The 19578-nt window shown below is 44.7% G+C and overlaps 1 protein-coding gene across 1 annotated transcript in view; it reads left to right on the top strand.

The window, feature by feature from the left end:
* Nucleotides 1-2620: 2620 nt before the first annotated feature.
* Nucleotides 2621-19578, top strand: part of cd109 (CD109 molecule) — a 255125-nt gene continuing 238167 nt past the window's right edge. Inside the window, exons 1-2 of the mRNA XM_072267001.1 lie at nucleotides 2621-2697; nucleotides 10393-10553. Coding sequence (XP_072123102.1) covers nucleotides 2621-2697; nucleotides 10393-10553 — 238 coding nt within the window. The remainder of the gene's footprint in view (nucleotides 2698-10392; nucleotides 10554-19578) is intronic.

Raw genomic sequence — 19578 nt, 5'->3', positions numbered from 1 at the left:
TTTCCCACTCTCTGTCCTGAACAGAATCAGAATTACTTTATTGCCAGAATTGATTGTGGTTCGGTGCTAAGCATAAATCACAGGACAATACCATAACAGACAACACCACAGTAACTACAATTTACAAGACAATAGTGCAAACTGTCATGAGCAATCAACAATTCACATTGCCAACATCAATAATCAAACTTAAATAAATGTGAAGATATGAACAGATTCAATAACTATCACAGAACACGGAGAGCAGGAAAGGCCATCTAACGGATGTTGTGCAGGGACAGTGAGGGTATTACACCCGAGTGAGCTTTGTTGAGAAGCTGGATAGTGACAGGAAAGAAGCTTTGGAGATGACGTGTTGTCCTGGTGGTGATGGACTCTTAGCATCTCCCTGATGGCAATTTGATGACTAGGTGACTGCTAGAGTGGGTGAAATCAGCAGTAATTTTTTCACCTCGAAACATGGACAATTCCCTCCTTCCACAGATGCTGCTTGACCTGCTGAGTTCTTCCAGCAGATGATATGTACTTTGTTTCTCGTCTCCATCAATGCTTCTCTGTGGACGCAGAGGAAGACCACCTTGCTGAAGATGATGGTTGGACTTCCTGGGGAGTCTGCTCAAAACCACTCAGGCTACTCTGCTCTGTTCTTCTAAGCTCCTTTTGTGACTCTACCTCAGTTTTCAGCCAGGGAGATACAACATGGTCCAGGTGCAGGTCAGTGGGAACTAGGCAGTTTAAATAGTTTGGCATGGACTAGATGGGCCAAAGGAACTGTTTCTGTGCTTTACTTTTTTGTGACTCTGTGACAACCCTGATCAGCTTGCAGTAGTCATTAAACAGATAAGTGGTTGCATTTAATTGCTTCCTTTCACCCACTCACAGACCCCTGAAGAAGGAAACTGCTTGTTGAAATTTTATTTATTTTATTTCTTTATGAGGCAGAATAGAATAGACCTTCCAGTCCTTCGAGCCATGCTGCCCTGCAGTCCCTGACTTAACCCTAACATAACCACGGGACAATTTACAATGACCAATTTACCCACCAACTGGCTCGTCTTTGCGTTGTGGGAGGAGATCGGAACACGTGGAGGAAACCCACACGGTCACGGGCTGAACGTACAGAGACTCTTACAGAGGTGGCTGGGATTCAACACTAAACTCCGACACTCCGAGCTGTAATAGCATCACATGAACCGTGGGTGTGGGACAAGTCATTGCAACACCCCATTCTAACATCATAAAGCATTGAACAAAGGGTGGAACAGGAATTGCCACAGTAGTAACCGGCTCTAAAAACAATCTAACTCTTCCCTCACTCATAGTCCTCCATTTTTCTTTCATACATGTGCCTACCTAAGAATTTCTTAAATCTCCCTAAAGTATCTGTCTCTAACATCCCCAGGCCGGACATTCCACACGCCCATCCCTCTCTGTGTTAAAAAGAAACCTACCTCTGACATCCCTCCCCTATACTTTCCTGCAACCACTTTAACATTGTGCCCCCTTCCCCCACTAGCCTGTTACAGGAGATTCCAGCAGATGCTGGAAACCCACAGCGACACACACAAAATGCTGCAGGAACTCAGCGGGTCAGGCAGCGTCCATGGAGGGGGATAAAGAGTTGACTTTTTGTGCCAAGACACCTTCTCGGGTCGCTACATAACCTGCGCGTTTTATTTCTAAGGTTGTGCACTTTCCGAGAAGGCGGGTTTTAAGGCCCTCCGTCCTTTTGTGTGTGTTGCTCTTAATAGACAATCTCTGGAGGAATTCTGCGGATCGAACTGCATCTATTGGTGGGCGGGGGGGGGGGGGTAAGAATTCGTTCTTGAAGGTTTTACTGTGGGATTTACTTCTCAAATCTCGCGCCCGCGCTGGGAGAGACGCGGGAGCGAGCACAGGCGAGCGCGGAGATTCTCAACTCCGGCAAGTGTATTGATACGTACTCCGGAGAGAGAGACGGTGAAAGTGTGAGGAAACAACAGAGTGAGCCATATATATATATATATATATATATCTATATATATATAGAAAAAGAGAGTGTGGCAGTCATGCTGAGAGAGTGGAACAGAGAGATTGCCACAGGGAGAGGTAGCGCAGCGTCCCAATGAGAGAGAAAGTAGGCAACGGAGAGTCTTAGAGAGAAATACAGAGCGAGCGAGCGAGAGAGAGTTCAGAGATCCAGAGATTACCAGAATGAGAAATTGAGAGCCAGAGGAAGAGACAGGGAGAGAGAGAGGAAGAGAGGGGGAGAGGGGGAGAGGGGGAGGGAGAGAATTGCACAATGCAATGAGAATATCATAGTGTCAGAGAGTAAAAGTGCACCAAGAAGAGGAAGGTGTGACAGAGAGAAAGGCAGGTGCACAGAGAGAGAAAGTGTGTATTGCAATGAGAATATTATAGTGTCTGCAAAAGTGTGCAGAAAGAGGCAAGGTGTGACGGAGAAAAGGGGAGGTGCAGGGAGAGAGAGGGAGGGAGAGAGAGAGAGAGACAGACAGACAGAGAGAGAGAAGAGAGGAGAGGAGGAGAGGGACTCTGCTTGAGGGGTTTGCTCCCTCTCTGTACCAAGGACTGTGCCAGGGCTGGAAGCTGAGACGAAGAGCCCCTGTCTGAACCCGGCAACATGCAGCCTCTCACCGGCACTCTGTTCGTCTCTACATTGCTGTTGCTCATCACCCTCTCCAGCTGCAACTTTACAAGGTAAGACCCCGGTTCTGATGAAAGGTCTCGACCCAAATCACTGACCATCTACCTCCTTCTGCAGATGCTGCCTGACCTGTAGAGTTTCCTCTACAGTTTATTTTTTTACTCCAGATTCCAGCAGCTGCAATCTCTTTTATTGTCAATGAACTACATTTACTTTTTAAGTGGATGTTTATATTTTTTATTGATTTAGGGATAATTTTGTGATATATTTTTCAGCCAAGCTGAGAATGTGAATGGAATCTCCTTCCATATCTTGTATATTTAAAATTGTTTTTTTTCTGTAAAAATGCGTTCATTTTGTTAATCACCCAATTCCAAATGAATCAATGTTTCAATGTCCACCTTGCAACGTAGCTGGGATCTAATTATAACACACACACACACACACACACACACACACACACACACACACACACACACGCAAAATGCTGGAGGAACTCAGCAGGTTAGGCAGCACCTGTGTAGAAAAATAATCAGTCAATGTTTTGGTGTTTTGGACCCCCAACATGTCAATGATTTAATGCTCTCTGTGGAGGCTGCCTGACCTGCTGAGTTTCTCCACCATTTTGTGTGAACTGCTCAAGATCTCCAGCATCTGCAAATTCTCTTGTGTGTCTGGGATCCAACGATACCTGGTTCTCTGAGACTGAGACACTTATTGAAAGCTTATAGTCACATTACATTTTGCAAACTCATTTTCGGTACTACTGTTGGTATACATGAGTAAATTGAAGTTCATAGGGACTTGCAAAAGGCACATGTATATAGCTAGGGTGCCTACGACTTTTGCATAATTTTATGTTTTGTACTATACCTCTGCCACAAAAAAACAAACTTCATGACATATGTAATGATTAATAAACCAATTGTTTGGAATCAAATGACCTTGCCTTTTGTCTCACGGCTGAGTATGTCTGCACCTACTCAACACCCCACCCCTGACACTCTTTCTGTGTCACCTGTTTCACACCCCTCCTGCAGTGCTCCATCCTCATCCTTCCCAACATATTGTGCTCACAGCAGATTCACAAACTTATTCTCCACTAAAAAAATTAAAAGGCATCTGTTAGTCTTGCTAGACCATGGATCTGCGGCTGGAAAGTCTTCACTCTCCAGGGCGCAGGACTGGGCAAGGTTGTATGGAAGACCAGCAGTTGCCCATGCTGCAAGTCTCCCCTCTCCACGACACCAATGTTGTCCAAGGGAAGGGCATTAGGACCCATACAGCTTGGCACCGGTGTCGTCGCAGAGCAATGTGTGATTAAGTGCCTTGCTCAAGGACACAACACGTTCCCTTGGCTGGGGCTCGAACTCACGACCTTCAGGTCGCTAGTCCAATGCCTTAACCACTTGGCCATGTGCCCACAATTCTTCACTACACGTTGTCAAATACAGCACTGGGCAAAAGTCTTCAGCACCCTAGCTATACATACTTTGCTAAGACTTTTGCACTTTACAGGCCATTTGTCACATAGTGTTGTGCCAACCTTTTCACATACTCTTTAGATCAATCTAACACTTGTCTCCCACATAGCCCTCCAGTTTTCTTTCACCCATGCACCTATATAAGAGTTTCTAAAATGTCTCTAAAGGGTCTGCGTCTGCCACCACCCATGGCTGGGCATTGCAAGCATTCACCACTCTCAGTGCATGGAACTTACCCCTAACGTCCCCCTATAATAATTATAATCATAACTTATTTACAGAGCAATTTTCATACAGCCAATATAGTTCAAAGTGCTCTACAATGCGATAAAGTGCAAGCATGAAAATAAAATTAAAAAAATAAAAATAAACACGAGTCTTATGGACAAAAAAATGTTTGTTAAAAACAAAATGAAATAAACAGGTTTTGAGCTGGCTTTTAAAAGTGTCGACTGAGTCTGCATCCCTTATAGTTTCAGGTATCGGATTCCACAGTTTAGGAGCATGGTTTACAAAAGCTGACCCTGCCATTTATCTTTTGAGGGAGATGGTTTAAGTTTAAGCCTCTGGCAGAAGAAGACCAGAGGGCTCGAACAGGTTTATAAAATGAAAATAATTCGGTGATGCACTCAAGTCTCAGCTATTGAGAACTTTAAAACATGTAGGACAACTTTAAAATCAGTTCTACAAGATCCAGGAGGGCAATGCAGATTAGCTAGGATGGGTGTTCCTTTATCCTGATTTTGGTTAAAGGTCTAGCAGCAGCGTTCTGAATCAGTTGAAGTTTGTGAATAGATTGCTCTGGAAGGACAGTATAATGAGCATAGCAGTAATCTACTCTATTCGATAGAACGGCATGAATTGTTTTTCAGTATCATTACATAAGACATTTGGACGGGTACATGGATTGGAAATATTTTGATGGCTAGGGGTCAAATGCAGGTGAATGGAACCAGCTTTAGATGGACATCTCGGTTAGCATGGATTAGTCGGGCCGAAGGGTGTGTTTCCAGAATCAGAATCAGGTTTAACATCATTGGTATATGTTGTGAAATTTGTTGTTTTGTGGCAGCAGTACAATACTTAAAGATAGAAAAACTCTGTGAGTTACGGTAAGTCTGAACAGTATTCGCAAAGTTCCAGAGCAACAACATGCCAATACCTGAACCAACCAAAACAGCAACTGCAGAGTATTGGAAGAGTATATGGGAGAAGGAAGCATCACATAACACCAGTGCCCAATGGCTGAAAGACCTGCAAGTGAACCTCTGCAATCTGCCAGAGGAAGAACCGGTCACTATCATAGCAGTGGATGTCCAGCAACGGGTAGCAAGTATGAAGAACTGGACATCACCAGGGCCTGACGTGATCCACGCCTATTGGCTGAAGAAACTAACAGCATTACATACATGGCTGGCAGCTAAAATGAACCCGCTGCTTGAATCAGGCTCTCACCCTGACTGGCTAACTCAAGGAAGGACAGTACTCATAATGAAGGACCCTCACAAAGGAACAACACCATCAAACTATCGGCCTATAACCTGTCTGTCAACAACATGGAAGCGCCCATCAAGCATCGCAGCCAGCAAGCTGAAGGAATGTGTGTGTAAATTCCTGAGTCATACTCAGAGGGAATTGGTAATGGAACCAAAAGCTCCAAGCACCAACTACTGGTAGACAAAACCGTCATGTGAGACTCTAAGACCAGGCAAACCAACCTAAGCACAGCCTGGATTGACTATCAGAAAGCATACGACTCAATGCCTCATACATGGATCCTAGAATGCCTGTCTCTGTACAAGGTCAACAAAACACTAAGGATCTTCATCAAGACTCAGTGGGCTGCTGGAGGATGATGCTAGAAGTTAACCCAAAGCCAATAGCACAAGTGACCATCAGGTATAGAATATAGCAGGGTGATGCACTATCCCCACTACTGTTCGGCATAGGCTTGAACCCCCTCTGCCAGATCATCTCAAAGAGCGGATGTGGGTACAGGTTCAAGAGTGGAGTGACCATCACCCACCTCCTGTATATGGATGACATCAAGTTGTATGCCAGAAATGAAAGAGACATTGACTCACTAATCCACCTGACAAGGGTGTACAGCAGAGACATCGGGATGCCACTGGGACTGGAAAAGTGCAGCTGGATGGTAGTGAAAAGAGGCTAACTCATCAAGACTGAAGGAGTACACCTGTACTTCTGTACACCTGGGCCAGATACCAGGTGTACAGGACAGCTACAAATACCTGGGGATCCTGCAGGTGCATGGAAGCCACGATGAGGACACAAGGAAGGCTGCAACGTCCAACTACCTCCAAAGAGTGAGACAGGTCCTAAAAAGCCAGCTGAATGGGAAGAACAAGATCAGAGACATCTACATATTCACCCTACCAGTCATCAGATACCCTGGCGCAATAGTGTGCTGACCAAGGAATGAACTGGAAACCACTGATATCAAGACCCGGAAACTATTTACGATACATGGAGGATTCCATCCAAAGTCCAATGCCGAGCAGCTGTACACCCACTGGAATAAAGGAGGACGGGGATTTGGAAGTGTCAAGGCTACAGTCCTGGAAGAAATGTGAAACATCCATGAATCTGTCAGGAAGGTGGCTCTGAAGGATGACCTGCTTGGAGAATACCTCAGGCAGCAGGCAGGGGACATGGAAATGGAAGTGGGTGAAGCAGAGCCAGAGGACCAGAGGCCATGGCAGGACAAGCCACTGCATGGGATGTAGCATCGCCAGATATCAGAGGTGGCTGACATAAGGAAGTCCTACCAATAGCTGGAAATGGCAGGGCTGGTACAGCAGAGAGCCACTGCTCATGGCTGCACAAGAACAGGCGCAGAGCACAAGAGCAATAGAAGCAGGGGTCTATCACACCAGGCAAGACCCAAGATGCAGACTGTGCAAGGAATCAGCTGAAACCATCCAGCACACAGTAGCAGGGTGCAGGATGCAGGCAGGGACAGCATTCACTGAATGGCACAACCAAGTTGCAGGAATTGTGTACAGGAACATCTGCACTGAGTATGGATTGGACTCTCCCCAGTCCAAATGGGAAACACCCAAGAAGGTAGCAGAGAATGATAGAGCTAAGATCCAGTGGGACTTACAAATACAGACTGACACGCAGGTACTGGCCAACCAACCAGACATTGTAACACTGGACAAGGAACTGAAGAAAGCAATAGTAATAGATGTGGCAATCCCAAATGACAGTAACATCAGGAAGAAAGAATATGAGAAGCTGGAGAAATACCAGGGCTTGAAAGAGAAAGGATGTGGAAGATTAAAGCTAAAGGTATCCCAGTGGTGACAGGAGCACTTGGAGCTGTGACACCTGAACTGGGAGAGTGGTTCCAACAAATCCCAGGAACAACACCTGAGATCTCAGTCCAGAAGAGTGCACTACTAGGAACAGCAAGAATACTGCATTGAACCCTCAAGCTCCCAGGCCTCTGGTAGAGAACTCGGGATTGAGTGAAAAATACACATACACACCACCCATAAGGGAAGGGAAAAATACATAAAATAGTTAAATTAAATAAGTAGAGCAAAAATAGAAATAAAAAAGTAGTGAGGTAGTTCATGGGTTCAACGTCCATTCAGAAATCGGATGGCGGAGGGGCAGAAGCTGCTCCTGCGTCATTGAGTGTGTGACTTCAGGCTTCTGTACCTCCTCCCTGATGGTAACAGTGAGAACAAGGCGTCTCCTGGGGGAGAGGGGGGTCCTTAATGTTGAATGCTCAGAGATGCCTTGGATACTATGGAGGTTAGTGCCCATGACAGAGATGACTCATTTTATAACTCCCTGTGGCTTGCTTCGATCCTGTGCCGTAGCCCGCCAGTACCAGACAGTGATGCAGCCAGTCAGGATGCTCCCCATACTACATTTGTACTGTGTCTTTTGTTTTACTCTATGACACTATCAGAATAGGTTGTGTGAACATTTTGTAAGCGCCTCTATTCAGTTGGTGAATTGGCAAATTCATTACTGTCACGTACAGCAAAAAAGTTTGTTTTTCATGCCATCCTCACAAATCATGTTATTTTAACTGTGCATTGAGGTAGTATAAGAGGGAACAGTAACAGAAAGCAGAATAAAGTGTTACAGTTACAGTGAGAGTGCAGAGCGGGCAGATAATAAGGTGCAAGGTTCTAATGAGGTAGATTTTGAGGTCAAGAGTCCAGCGTATTATGTTGAGAAATTATTTCATTACAGCAGGGTAGAAGTTGTCCTTGAGCAATTTTAAAAGAAAAAAAATGAGGTCTATTTGTCACATGTATACTTACATATTGAAAAATACAGTGAAATGTTTTCATCAAGTCAAATTGGTGAGGACTGTTCTGACAGCAGGCAGCGTGCAAGTGTCTCCACACATCTGGTGCAGACATAACATACCAACAAATTACTAACCTTAACTTAACCGAGTGTGCTTGGGCTGTGGGAGGGAAACCGGAGCACCCGGAGGAAACCCGTGCGGGCACGGGGAGAACGTACGGACAGCGGTGGGAATTGAAATGCGATCAGTGATCGCTGGTGCTTAGGGCAACTGCGCTAACCGCTATGATAACATGCTGCCTCTTGTCCTTGGTGTGAGCGGCCCTGAGTGTCTGGTTGCCTGTCTCTTTAATTCTCCAACACAAACCCACTCCCAGTCTGCTCCCGTTCCCACTCCTATTCCCAACCGTGATGTTGGCCTTATTCCAAAAAAAATCAAAGTAAGCCTGAGGAACTGAGGCTCATCTCCCAAACGGACTCCTTGGGATTTAATTTTGAATACAACAATTTCAAATAGCCCTTCCATAAGATGTTAAAACATAGGAGCATAATTAGACCATTTGGCCCTTTGAGTCTGCTCTACCATTCCATCATGACTGATTTATTGTCCCTCTCAACCCCATTCTCCTGCCTCCTCCCCGTAATGCTTGACACCATGGCTAATCAAGAACCTATCAACCTCCACTTTAAATATACCCAATGTTTTGGGATCCACAGCCATCTGTGGCAATGCATTCCACAGATTCACCACCCTCCAGCTAAATAAATTCCTCATCTCTATCCTAAATGGAATTCCCTCTGTTCTGAGTCTGTGCCCGCTGGTCCTCGATGTGATTGGTCATTGTAAATTATCCCATGATTGGGTTGGCCAGGGGTTGCTGGGCGACGTGGTTTGAAGGGTCCCTCCCCTTTTATTCTCACATCTTACCCCCTTCCTTTCAAGACCTAAATGCAGAATGAAGTGTAACAGCTACACAAAAAGTGCAATGCAGGCAGTCAATAAGGTACAAGATTATAACAAGGTGGATTGTGAGGTCAAGTGTTCATCTTATTGTAGTACAGAACCATTTAATAGTCTTATAGCAGTGGGATAGAAACAGTCCTTGAGTCTGGTGCTTTCAAGTTTTTGTTATCTTCAAAGTTCAAAGTAAATTTATTATCAAGGTACATATATGTCAACATATGCATCCCTGTGATTAATTTTCTTGCTGGCATTTACAGCAAGTAAAAAGAAACAAGAACAATAATAATAAATAAATTATCAATAAATGTGGAGAACATGAGATGAAGAATCCTTGAAAGTGAGATTGTAGGAACAGTTCAGTGGTGGGGTGAGTGAAGCTGAGTGAAATTATGCCCTCTGGTTCAAGACCCTGATGGGTAATAACTCTGATGGAAGTGGGTTGAAGAGAGAATATTTGGTGTGAGTGGGGTCTCTGATTATGACAGGGTCAAACTACATGATGACATCTTTACCGAGGTAGTGGGAAGTACAGACAAGGTCCGCGGAGGGGAGGTTTGTTTCCTGCGACGTGCTGAGCTCTGTTCATAACTCTCTCCAGAGTGCCCGTGGCTAGAATGTTTCCTGTAGTGGGAGAGTCCAGAACCAGAAGGTACAGCCTCAGAACACAAGGGTACCCCTCTAGAAAGAGAGAAGGGGGAATTTCTTTAGCTAGAAGGCGGTGAAACAGTGGAGGCCAAGTCATTGGGTATATTTAAAGCAGAGGTTTGTTCTTGATTGTTCAGGGTGTCAAAGGATATTTGGAGAAGGTGGGAGAATGGGGTTGAGAGAGATGATAAATCAGTCATGATGGAATGGCAGAGCAGACTTGATGGGCTGAGTGGCCTAATTTACTTCCTATGTTTTATGGCCGTATGGTGAGGTCTTCATTGCAGTCACAGGCAGAGCCATTGCCAAATCAAGCAGGGTGGAATAAACAAATAAACCTGTCTTTTGTTTTATTGAAGACCAACCTATGTCATCACAGCACCGAGAAAGCTGTCGACCAGACTCAATATGACCTTCACCATCTGCATTCTGGAAGGTAGCCAGAGCCCTGTGACAATAACAGCCCACATCAGCGACAAGGGCCAGAACCTCACCAGTGCTGTGGACACCTTCCACCCAGGTAAGATGCCTTCTAAAGGGGCGCCGGGGAGGCACACATTCCAGTTCCGACATGCCAGTCTTTGGCCTTCTCTTTTGCCACACTCAGGGTGGAGGAGCAACACTTCACATTCTGTCTGGGTAGCCTCCAACCTGATGACATGAACATCAATTTCTCTTTCCAGTTACTTTTTTCTTCTTGCTTTTTCCCCCTCCCCCCTTCCCTCTTCTTCTATTCCCCAATTTGGCCTCTTACCTGTTCTCCTCGCCTCTCTGTCGCCTCACCCCGGTGCCCCTCCTCCTTCCCTTTCCTCTGTAGGTATCTGCAAATAAGACAAAGTGAGGTGTTTTATGTTTAACGAAACACGGTAACACATTTTATTGAACTCCAAAACCTAAAATACAAAAGTGCGCTAAAAATCCTTACATAACAACGTCATCACGTCAGACCAGCCCCTTAAAGCAAAACATGAACTCATTGTCGGTGGTTGTGAATTATGTAGATTTCTCCCAATTATGTTACCCTACAGTCAAATCATGTCTCCTATCAGATCCCTTCTTCTCCAGCCCTTTACCTTTCTCACCCACCTGGGTTCACCTATCACCTTCTTGCTTGTCCTCCTTCTTCTCCTGCCATCTTCTTATTCTGGCATCTTCCTCCTTTCCTTTGCAGTCCTGGTCAAGGTCCTCTTTGTAGTTGCTGCCTGACCTGTTGAATTCCTCCAGCATTTTGTGTGTGGTCCTCGGCAACATTTTTGTGTTTAGGTCCAGGCAGTCAATGGGTTCCAATAACCTTCCCTCAATGCCAACAAAACAAATGAGATACACATTGTTCCAACTGCATAGATGCCAAGAAAGCTCACTAACGCCTCTACTACAGAATCAGAATCAGGTTTAATATCACTGCCATATATTGTGAAACTTATTTTTTAGTGGTAGCAGTACATTGCAGTACATTATAAATAAAAAAACTATAAATTACAGTAAGAAATACATTTTTAAAAATTAAACTAAATTAAGTAGTGCAAAAAGAGAGTGGAAAAATAGTGACGTATTTTTCATGGGTTCAATGTCCATTCAGTTATCTGATGGCAGAATGGAGGAAATGTGCCTAAAGCATTGAGTGTGTGTCTTCAGGCTCCTGTATCTTGTCCTTGGTGGTAACAACGAGAAGTGGGCTCGTCTTGGATGATGGGTGTCTTTAATGATGGGTGCCACCTTTCTGAGCATCGCCTTTTGAAGATATCCTCACCGCTGGGGAGGCTAGTTTGCAACTTTCCACAGCTTCTTCTGATCCAGTGCAGTGTTGCCCTTCATCTCCCAGGAGGTTAAAGACACTTAGTGTGCTCTTATTGACCATCACCAGTTTCTATTGATTCACCATAGAAAGAATCCTACCTGGATGCATTCTGGCTTTGTATGGCAACTGCTCCGCCTGTAGCTGCAAGAAGTTGGAGAGTAGTTGGTGAGGAGCAAAGGGGACACACCAAATTTCTTTAGCTTCGTGGTGAATGATGGAGCAGTCTCAAGGGGCCAAATGATGTATGCCTGCTCCAATGTCTTTTGGACACTGTCCAGATCTTTGGGGTGACTTCAACTTGTCAGGCAGAAAGACAGAGTTAAGGATACTTTTTGGGTTTAGTCAAGTGTCACGTACCCTGTGACAGGGGTTAAGAAACCAGCAGAGATGGAAAACACTTTGGAGTCTCGTATTGCTATAAACTAATAATATTTATTAGTAACTACGCAATACAGTAATATAAATGTAGATAAATCAAACAGGTTAGCAACGATTATATATAAAAGTAAGTGTGGAATATATTTGTATGAAAACCAAGCTCCTTTAAGTCTAGGGGTAAAAAGATACAGTCTTACGATGTTGAGTAAGTTCAGTTCAGTTCGTGATATTTAGTTGAGTAGTGAGAGAGAGAGAGAAAGAGAGAGAGAGAGTGTGAGAGAGAGAGAGAGAGAGAGAGAGTGTGAGTGAGTTGAGTCTTCAGGTGAGCTGATGCTGTCGATCTTCTCATCGTCCTCCAAAATCCTTTACAAGTCACCGACTGTGACTTTAACCAGGGGGACCAGTCTTCTGTGGTGGAGCTATCACCCCGGCGAGGGTGGACACATGGACAACTCCCCACCAGTCAACCCCTTCTTCACCATTGGAATAGCAATTTGGGTCGATCCGCCTGATCGATCCTCCAAAACCCACTTTCTCTGCGGGCACAACAATGCTCATTCAGTGTCCCGATCTTGTGTCTGAGGTCTATCATCTGACCTCCCATTTATTTCACCAGGCTGAGCATCACCTCTCACTCAAAGAGTCCCTCCCTCCTTTGTCTGTAAAGGAGTGCACAAGCAGGCAACATTTAGTCACCATAGCAACCTTTGAGCTGCTCGGTGCTGTCTCCAACTCCAAACTCAGTAAAAATCCAAAGTTACTTCCAATGCCTTAAAGTGACAGTCCAACTGTTCATCTTCATCTCTCTCTCCTTTCCAAACAAACCATCAATGATGGATGTCTCTCTCTGTCTCTCTTCAAACAGTTAATAGGGGTACTCCTGGATCCCCTCACACTCCCCTTCCTCAGGGAAAAAAAAATTGTCGAAGACGATTTTTTTTTTAAATGTCCATCACAGGGTTTTAAACAATACAGGGAAAAAACATCAGATGACAAAGAAAAAATGGTTACAGTTTTCAACTTAATGTCTAGATAACTAATCAGCTATGATGTTATCAGTACCTTTTACATGTTTTATTACCAAATCAAATTCCTGCAATACTAGACTCCAATTTAACAACCTTCTATTCTTATCCTTCATTTAATTTAAAAACACCAGCAGATTATAACCCATGTAAACCACAAGTGGTCTCTGAGAAACAGAAAGGTTTTGAGGTCTCTGATCATAGGCTTCAAAATGTTGTAAAGCCAGAATAAGTGCCAATAACTCCTTTTCAACAGTTGAATAATTTTTCTGGTGTACATTAAATTTCTTTGAAAAATAAGCTACTGGATATTCAATGTCATCCACTCCCTTCTGTAACAGTACTGCCCCAGCAGCTTTGTCGCTAACACCGGTTGTTATAGAAAATGGCTTTGAAAAATCAGGTGCTTTGAGCACAGGATGGTTTCCAGGTGTTCAAATGCCTCCTGGCAAAGGTCACTCCATTCAACATGCCTCCATTGTTTACCAAATTCAGTACCATCATCAGGCTGATGAGAATATGAAAGAGGCCAAACAACCTCTTTGTCAACTTTCTCCGACCTTCACTACGCCTTGCTTCCATCACATTACCACCTATACTTCAACTTGTATCCATGGCAACTTCCACTCCAAAACCAAACAATTCTTCCTCCTCTTGATAATATCACTCTGAATAACAGCATGACCTTGCAGGTGCTTACTTCCAAAGGTCCAGACAAAACCCAACAAACTAGCGCATCCTATCTCAGCAGGCCTTTGTTCTGCAAGCAGGGTCAAAGGTTGTGCAACCAATCCAACCTTTCCCAGCATTTTATCCAAAAGTCCAGGAACAGCACTTTTCCCATTACTTCCAGCAACATTGACCTCACCGGGTTCCATTTCATGACCAACTTTTAAAACGTGGTCTACTACAAATGACTGAGAATCCTCACTTTCCACTGGTACCAAGGTTAACCCCTTACTCACTGAACCAAGTCCATCTGACACAAAAGGACTGCATTCCCTTTCAACCAAGTCAGACACTTCAGACCTCAACTGAGCCTCAACACAAGGTTCAGAATCCTGTGAACTCACAGGTACTTCAACAACCTGAACACAGGCAATTGGGACAGCTGCCTCTTCTGGGCTGTCATCACTTGTCCCAGTTTCAAATTCAAGGTTGCTAGTTCAAGCCTTGGCTGAGGCAGCGTGTCCTTGAGCAAGGCACTTAACCACACATTGCTCTGGGACGACACTGGTGCCAAGCTGTATGGGTCCTAATGCCCTTCCTTTGGATATCATCGGTGTCGTAGAGAGGGGAGACTTGCAGCATGGGCAACTGCTGGTCTTCCATACAACCTTACCCAGGCCTGCGCCCTGGAAACCTTCCAAGGCGCAAATCCATGGTCTCGCGAGACTAACGGATGCCTACAAAGTGATGGTTGGGGATCTGGAGGGGTGAGTTACAGGGCGGAGGTGTTGATTGGCCTTACTTCTTGGGGAAAGTAACTGTCTTTGAGTCTGGTGGTCCTGGTGTGGGCCAGGTAGCTTCCTCCCTGATGGGAGTGGGACAAACAGTCCATGAGCAGGGTGGGTGGGATTCTTCATGATTGGACCTTTTCCGGTATCTTTCTTTGTAAGTCCTTGACGGTGGGTAGGCTGCTGTCAGTGATTCATTGGGAAGCTTTGACTATCCATTGAAGAGCCATCCTGATCACCGCAGTACAGTCTCTGTACCATGTAGTGATGCAACATGTTTGGATGTTCTCTACTGCACATCTGTAGCATGGCCTGAGTCCAGCTCCCTTCAGCCTCCTCAGTAAGCAGGGACACTGGTGAGCTTTCCAGATTGTGTAGAATGTGTTCTGGGACCAGATGTACACTCCCAGGTGTTTGAAACTGCTCATAGTTTCCACTGCCAGTGTGAAGAAGGGAGCGAATGGTGTGAGGTCTCCTGAGAACAATAACCATCTCTTTTGTCTGACTGACATTGAGGAAGAGGTTATTTGCCTGGCACCGGGCCTTAAGCTCTTCCATCTCCTCGCTGTAGGCCGCCTTATTATTATTGATGATGAGCCCCACTACTGTTGTGTCATTGGCAAACTTGACCATGTGACTACTCGGGTGTTTGGTTGTGCGTTTGAGTGAGCAGAGTGTACAGCAATGGGCTCAGCACACAGCCCTGGGGCACCTGCATAGAGGACGATGAGGAGGGAGGAGTGGTTGTGCCTCTTGACTATCTCCAGGTCAGTTTGTTAGGAAGCCCATCACCCAGTTGAACAGTGGTGTACTTAGGAGTTTGTTCACCCATAAATTATCCCATAAGTGCTTTGTTAGCCGAACAAATATTATTAAACTGGTTTGTGGTACTCGTTACAAAATGGGTGCAGCATACACGTTTCATTGTGGTTCCCAACCTTTGTTATGCCATGGACCAAATCCATTACGCATGGGGTCTGTGGGCCCCAGGTAGGGTACCTCTGCAACCATAGATCAATGGAGCACAGATACAGGCCATTCAGCCCCACCAGTCCATGATGCACTTGTTCCAATTTCCTGCATTCAGCCCACATCTCCAAGCCCTACCCTTCCACGTCCCCATCCAAGTGCTTCTTAATTGATACTATTGTACCTGCCTCAAACTCTTCCTCAAATTCTTCTTCTTCTTCTTCCATGTACTTACTAGATTCCTCATGATAAAGTTGCCCTTCAGATCCCTTTTAAATCTTTGCCCTCTCAACCTAAACTTATGCCTCTTAGTTTGGAGTCCCCCTCCCCTGGGGCCATCCACTCTATATATGCCTCTCATAATTTTCAGAAGAAGAATAGGAATCTGAACCAGGTTTATTATCACCGGCGTATGTCATGGAATTTGTTAACTTACCAGCAGCAGTACATAATAATAATAGAACAAAAACTGAATTACAGTAAGTATATAGTGTACATTAAATAGTTAAATTAAATAAGTAATGCAAAACTAGAAATAAAAAAGTAGTAGGGGTAGAGCTCATGGGTTCAATGTCCACTTAGCAATTGGATGGCAGAGGGGCAGAAGCTGCTCCTGAATTGCTGGGTGTGAGTTTTCAGGCTTCTGTATCTCCTCCCTGATGGTAGCAGTGAGAACAAGGCATGGCCTGGGTGATGGGGGTCTTTAATGATGGATGCCGCCTTTTTGAGGCATCACTGCTTGTAGATGTCCCGGGTACTGCGGAGGCTCGTGCCCATGATGGAGCTTACTGAGTTTACAACTCTCTGCAGCTTCCTTTGATCCTGTGCAGTAGCTACCCCAATACCAGACGGTGATGAAACCAGTTAGAATGTAGAAATTTGCAAGTGCCTTTGGTGACATTCCAAATCTTCTCAAACTCCTAATTCTAAACGTTTCTCTAAAAGTCACCTCACATTCTCCTACTTTACAAGGAATAAAGACCTAGCCTAGGCAACCTATCCCTATAACTCAGATCTTGTAATCCTGACAACATTCTCGTAAATATTTACTGCACTCTCTCCAGTTTAACTACATTTCTTCTATAACAAGGTGACCGAAGAAGTATGCAGTTCTCCAGGCGCTGCCTCACAAACCATTTATACAACTGCGACACGATGTCCCAACTCCTGTAATCAAATCCCTGACTGACGCACTAAATTAGTTGAGATACAAGTAGTGTTAGAGTGAACGCAGAAGCGATCTGATGCGACAGAAGGTTTACGTTTGCAGAGCAATATAATATGGGTGGCAGTAGAAAGCAGAGGTGTTACTGAAAGAAAATTAAGTGGTACACCAGGAAGGGGAGTCAGAGAGAACACCGCCGAGACAGGACCTTCATCCCATCTAGTCCATGCTGAACTGTTATACTGCCACGTCCCATTGACCTGCACCCAGACCATAGTCCTCTATACCCCTCCCATCCATGTACTTATCTCAACTTCTCTTAAATGTTAAAATCCACCACTTCCACTGGCAGCTTGTTCCACACTTGCACCACCCTCTGAGTGAAGAAGTTCCTCGCATGTTCCTCTTAAGTATTTCACCCTGAACTCATGACCTTTACTTCTAGTTTCACCCAACCTCAGAGGAAAAAGTTCGCTTGCATCTACCCTATCATCAGCATCATCATTGTGTGCAATGTCGTGTGACGTTAATGATTATGGGCTTTCTATGACATGATTGTTCTTGGCAAATTTTTCTATAGAAGTGGTTTGCCATTGCCTTCTTCTGGGCAGTGCCTTTACAAGACGGATGACTCCAGTCATTATCAACACTCTTCAGGGATTGTCAGCCTGGCGTCAGTGGTCACATAACCAGGACTTGTGATATGCCCAGCTGCTCATATGACCATCCACTACCTGCTCCCATGGCTTCACATGACCCTGATCAGGGGGCTAAGCAGGTGCTACACCTTGCCCTAGGGTGGTCTGCAGGTAGCAGAGGGAAAAAGCACCTTACACCTCCTTTGGTAGAGACATATATCCATGCCACCACCCAAACCCTATCTATACCCCTCTGTGTTTGGTGTACCTCTATCAACTCTTCCCTTATTTTCCTGAGCTCTGGGGCATAAAGTCCTGATCTATTCGAGTTTTCCCTATAACTCAGAGTATCAAGTTCTTGCACCATCCTTTCAACCTCTCCATCGTACTGTACACCCAAAATAGTTCAACCTCCAGATATACAAGGGACTGGAAGTATATGCATTTGGATAGACAGGGAATGGTTAAGGATAGTCAACATGGTTTTGATCTTGATATGTTGTGTCTAGCCAATCTAATAGTGTTTTTCGAGGAAGTTACTGGAAAAGTGTATAAAGGAAGGGCAGTAAATGTTGTCTACAGGGACTTTAGCAAGGCCTTTGACAAGGTCCTGTATGCATCAAGAAGTTACAGTCGCTTGGCATTCAAGATGAGGTCGTAAATTGGACATGACATTAGTCTCATGGAGAAGCCGGAGAGTGGTAGTAGATGGTTACCTCTCTGACTGGAGGCTTGTGACTAGTGGTGTGCCACAGGGTTCGGTGCTAGGCCCGTTGTTGTTTGTCATCTATATCAGCAATTTGGATGATAATGTGGTAAAAAGGATCCGCGAACTTGCAGATGACACCAGGATGACATTGCAGACAAGTGAAGTGTGTTGCACTTTGGGAAGACAGACCAGGATAGGACAGGATTTACACAGTGAGCAGTAGAGCACTGAGGAATGTGGTGGGACATGAGTTCCAGGAATACAGATACATAATTCCTTGAAAGTGGTGTCACAGGTAAATAGGGTTGTAAAGAGAGTTTATGGCACAATGGCCTTCATAAATCAGAGCACTGGCCACAGGAAATGGGGTGTTATATTGGAGTTCTATAAGACATTGCTGAGGCTTAATTTGGAGTACTGTATTGTGTGCAATTCTGGCCACCTATATACAAGAAAAATATCAATGGATGGGAGGTGTATGGATGGCTATGGTCCAGGTGTGGATCGATGGGACAAGTTAGGATAGCATCTTGGCAAAGGCTAGATGGGCCAAATGATCTGTTTCTGTGCTGCAGTGCTCTATCACTCTATAATATGGCAGCCAAAGAGGGCATAGCAAGATTCCACAACAACTGGATCATGAGCTGATATGGTTTATTATTGTCACACGTACCAACGTATATGCAGTTGATGGCATGTTTATGGTCTTCTGCCACTGTAGCCCATCCATTTCAAGGCATTCAGAGATGCTCTTCTGCATATCATCATCATCATCATCAGCTTTGTCACTGGTCATATTGTAGGATGTGGTGAGTATGGTTGATTTGACCGTTATCGTTCTTGACAAATTTTTCTACAAAAGTGGTTTTCATTGCCTTCTTTTGGGCAGTGTCTTTACAAGACGGGTGACCCCAGCCATTATCAATACTCTTCATAAATTGTCTGCTTGGTGTCAGTGGTGGCATAATCAGGACTTGTGATATGCAGCACCTGTTCTTCTGCACACCACTATTTTAGCACGTGGTTATTCGAGTTACTGTCATCTTCCTATCAGCTTGAACCAGTCTGGCCATTCTCCTCTGATTAACAAGACGTTTTCACCCAGAAAACTGCTGTTCAGGATGTTGTTTGTTTATCATGCCATTCTCTGTGAACTGTAGAGACTGTTGTGCATGAAAATCTCAGGAGATCAGCAGTTTCTGAGATACTGAAAGCAGCCTGTCTGGCACCAGCAATCATTTCACAGTCAAAGTCACTTGGACCATATTTCTTCCCCATTCAGATGTTTGGTCTGGAAAACAACTGAACCTCTTGACCATGTCTGCATGCTTTATACATTGAGTTGCTGCCACATGATTGGCTGATTAGAAATTTGCATTAACAAGGTGTACAGGTATACCTAATAA

This window comes from Mobula birostris, chromosome 8 (assembly GCF_030028105.1).
Source record: "Mobula birostris isolate sMobBir1 chromosome 8, sMobBir1.hap1, whole genome shotgun sequence".
Lineage (NCBI taxonomy): Eukaryota > Metazoa > Chordata > Chondrichthyes > Myliobatiformes > Myliobatidae > Mobula > Mobula birostris.
This window is presented reverse-complemented; position numbering and strand designations above follow the sequence as displayed.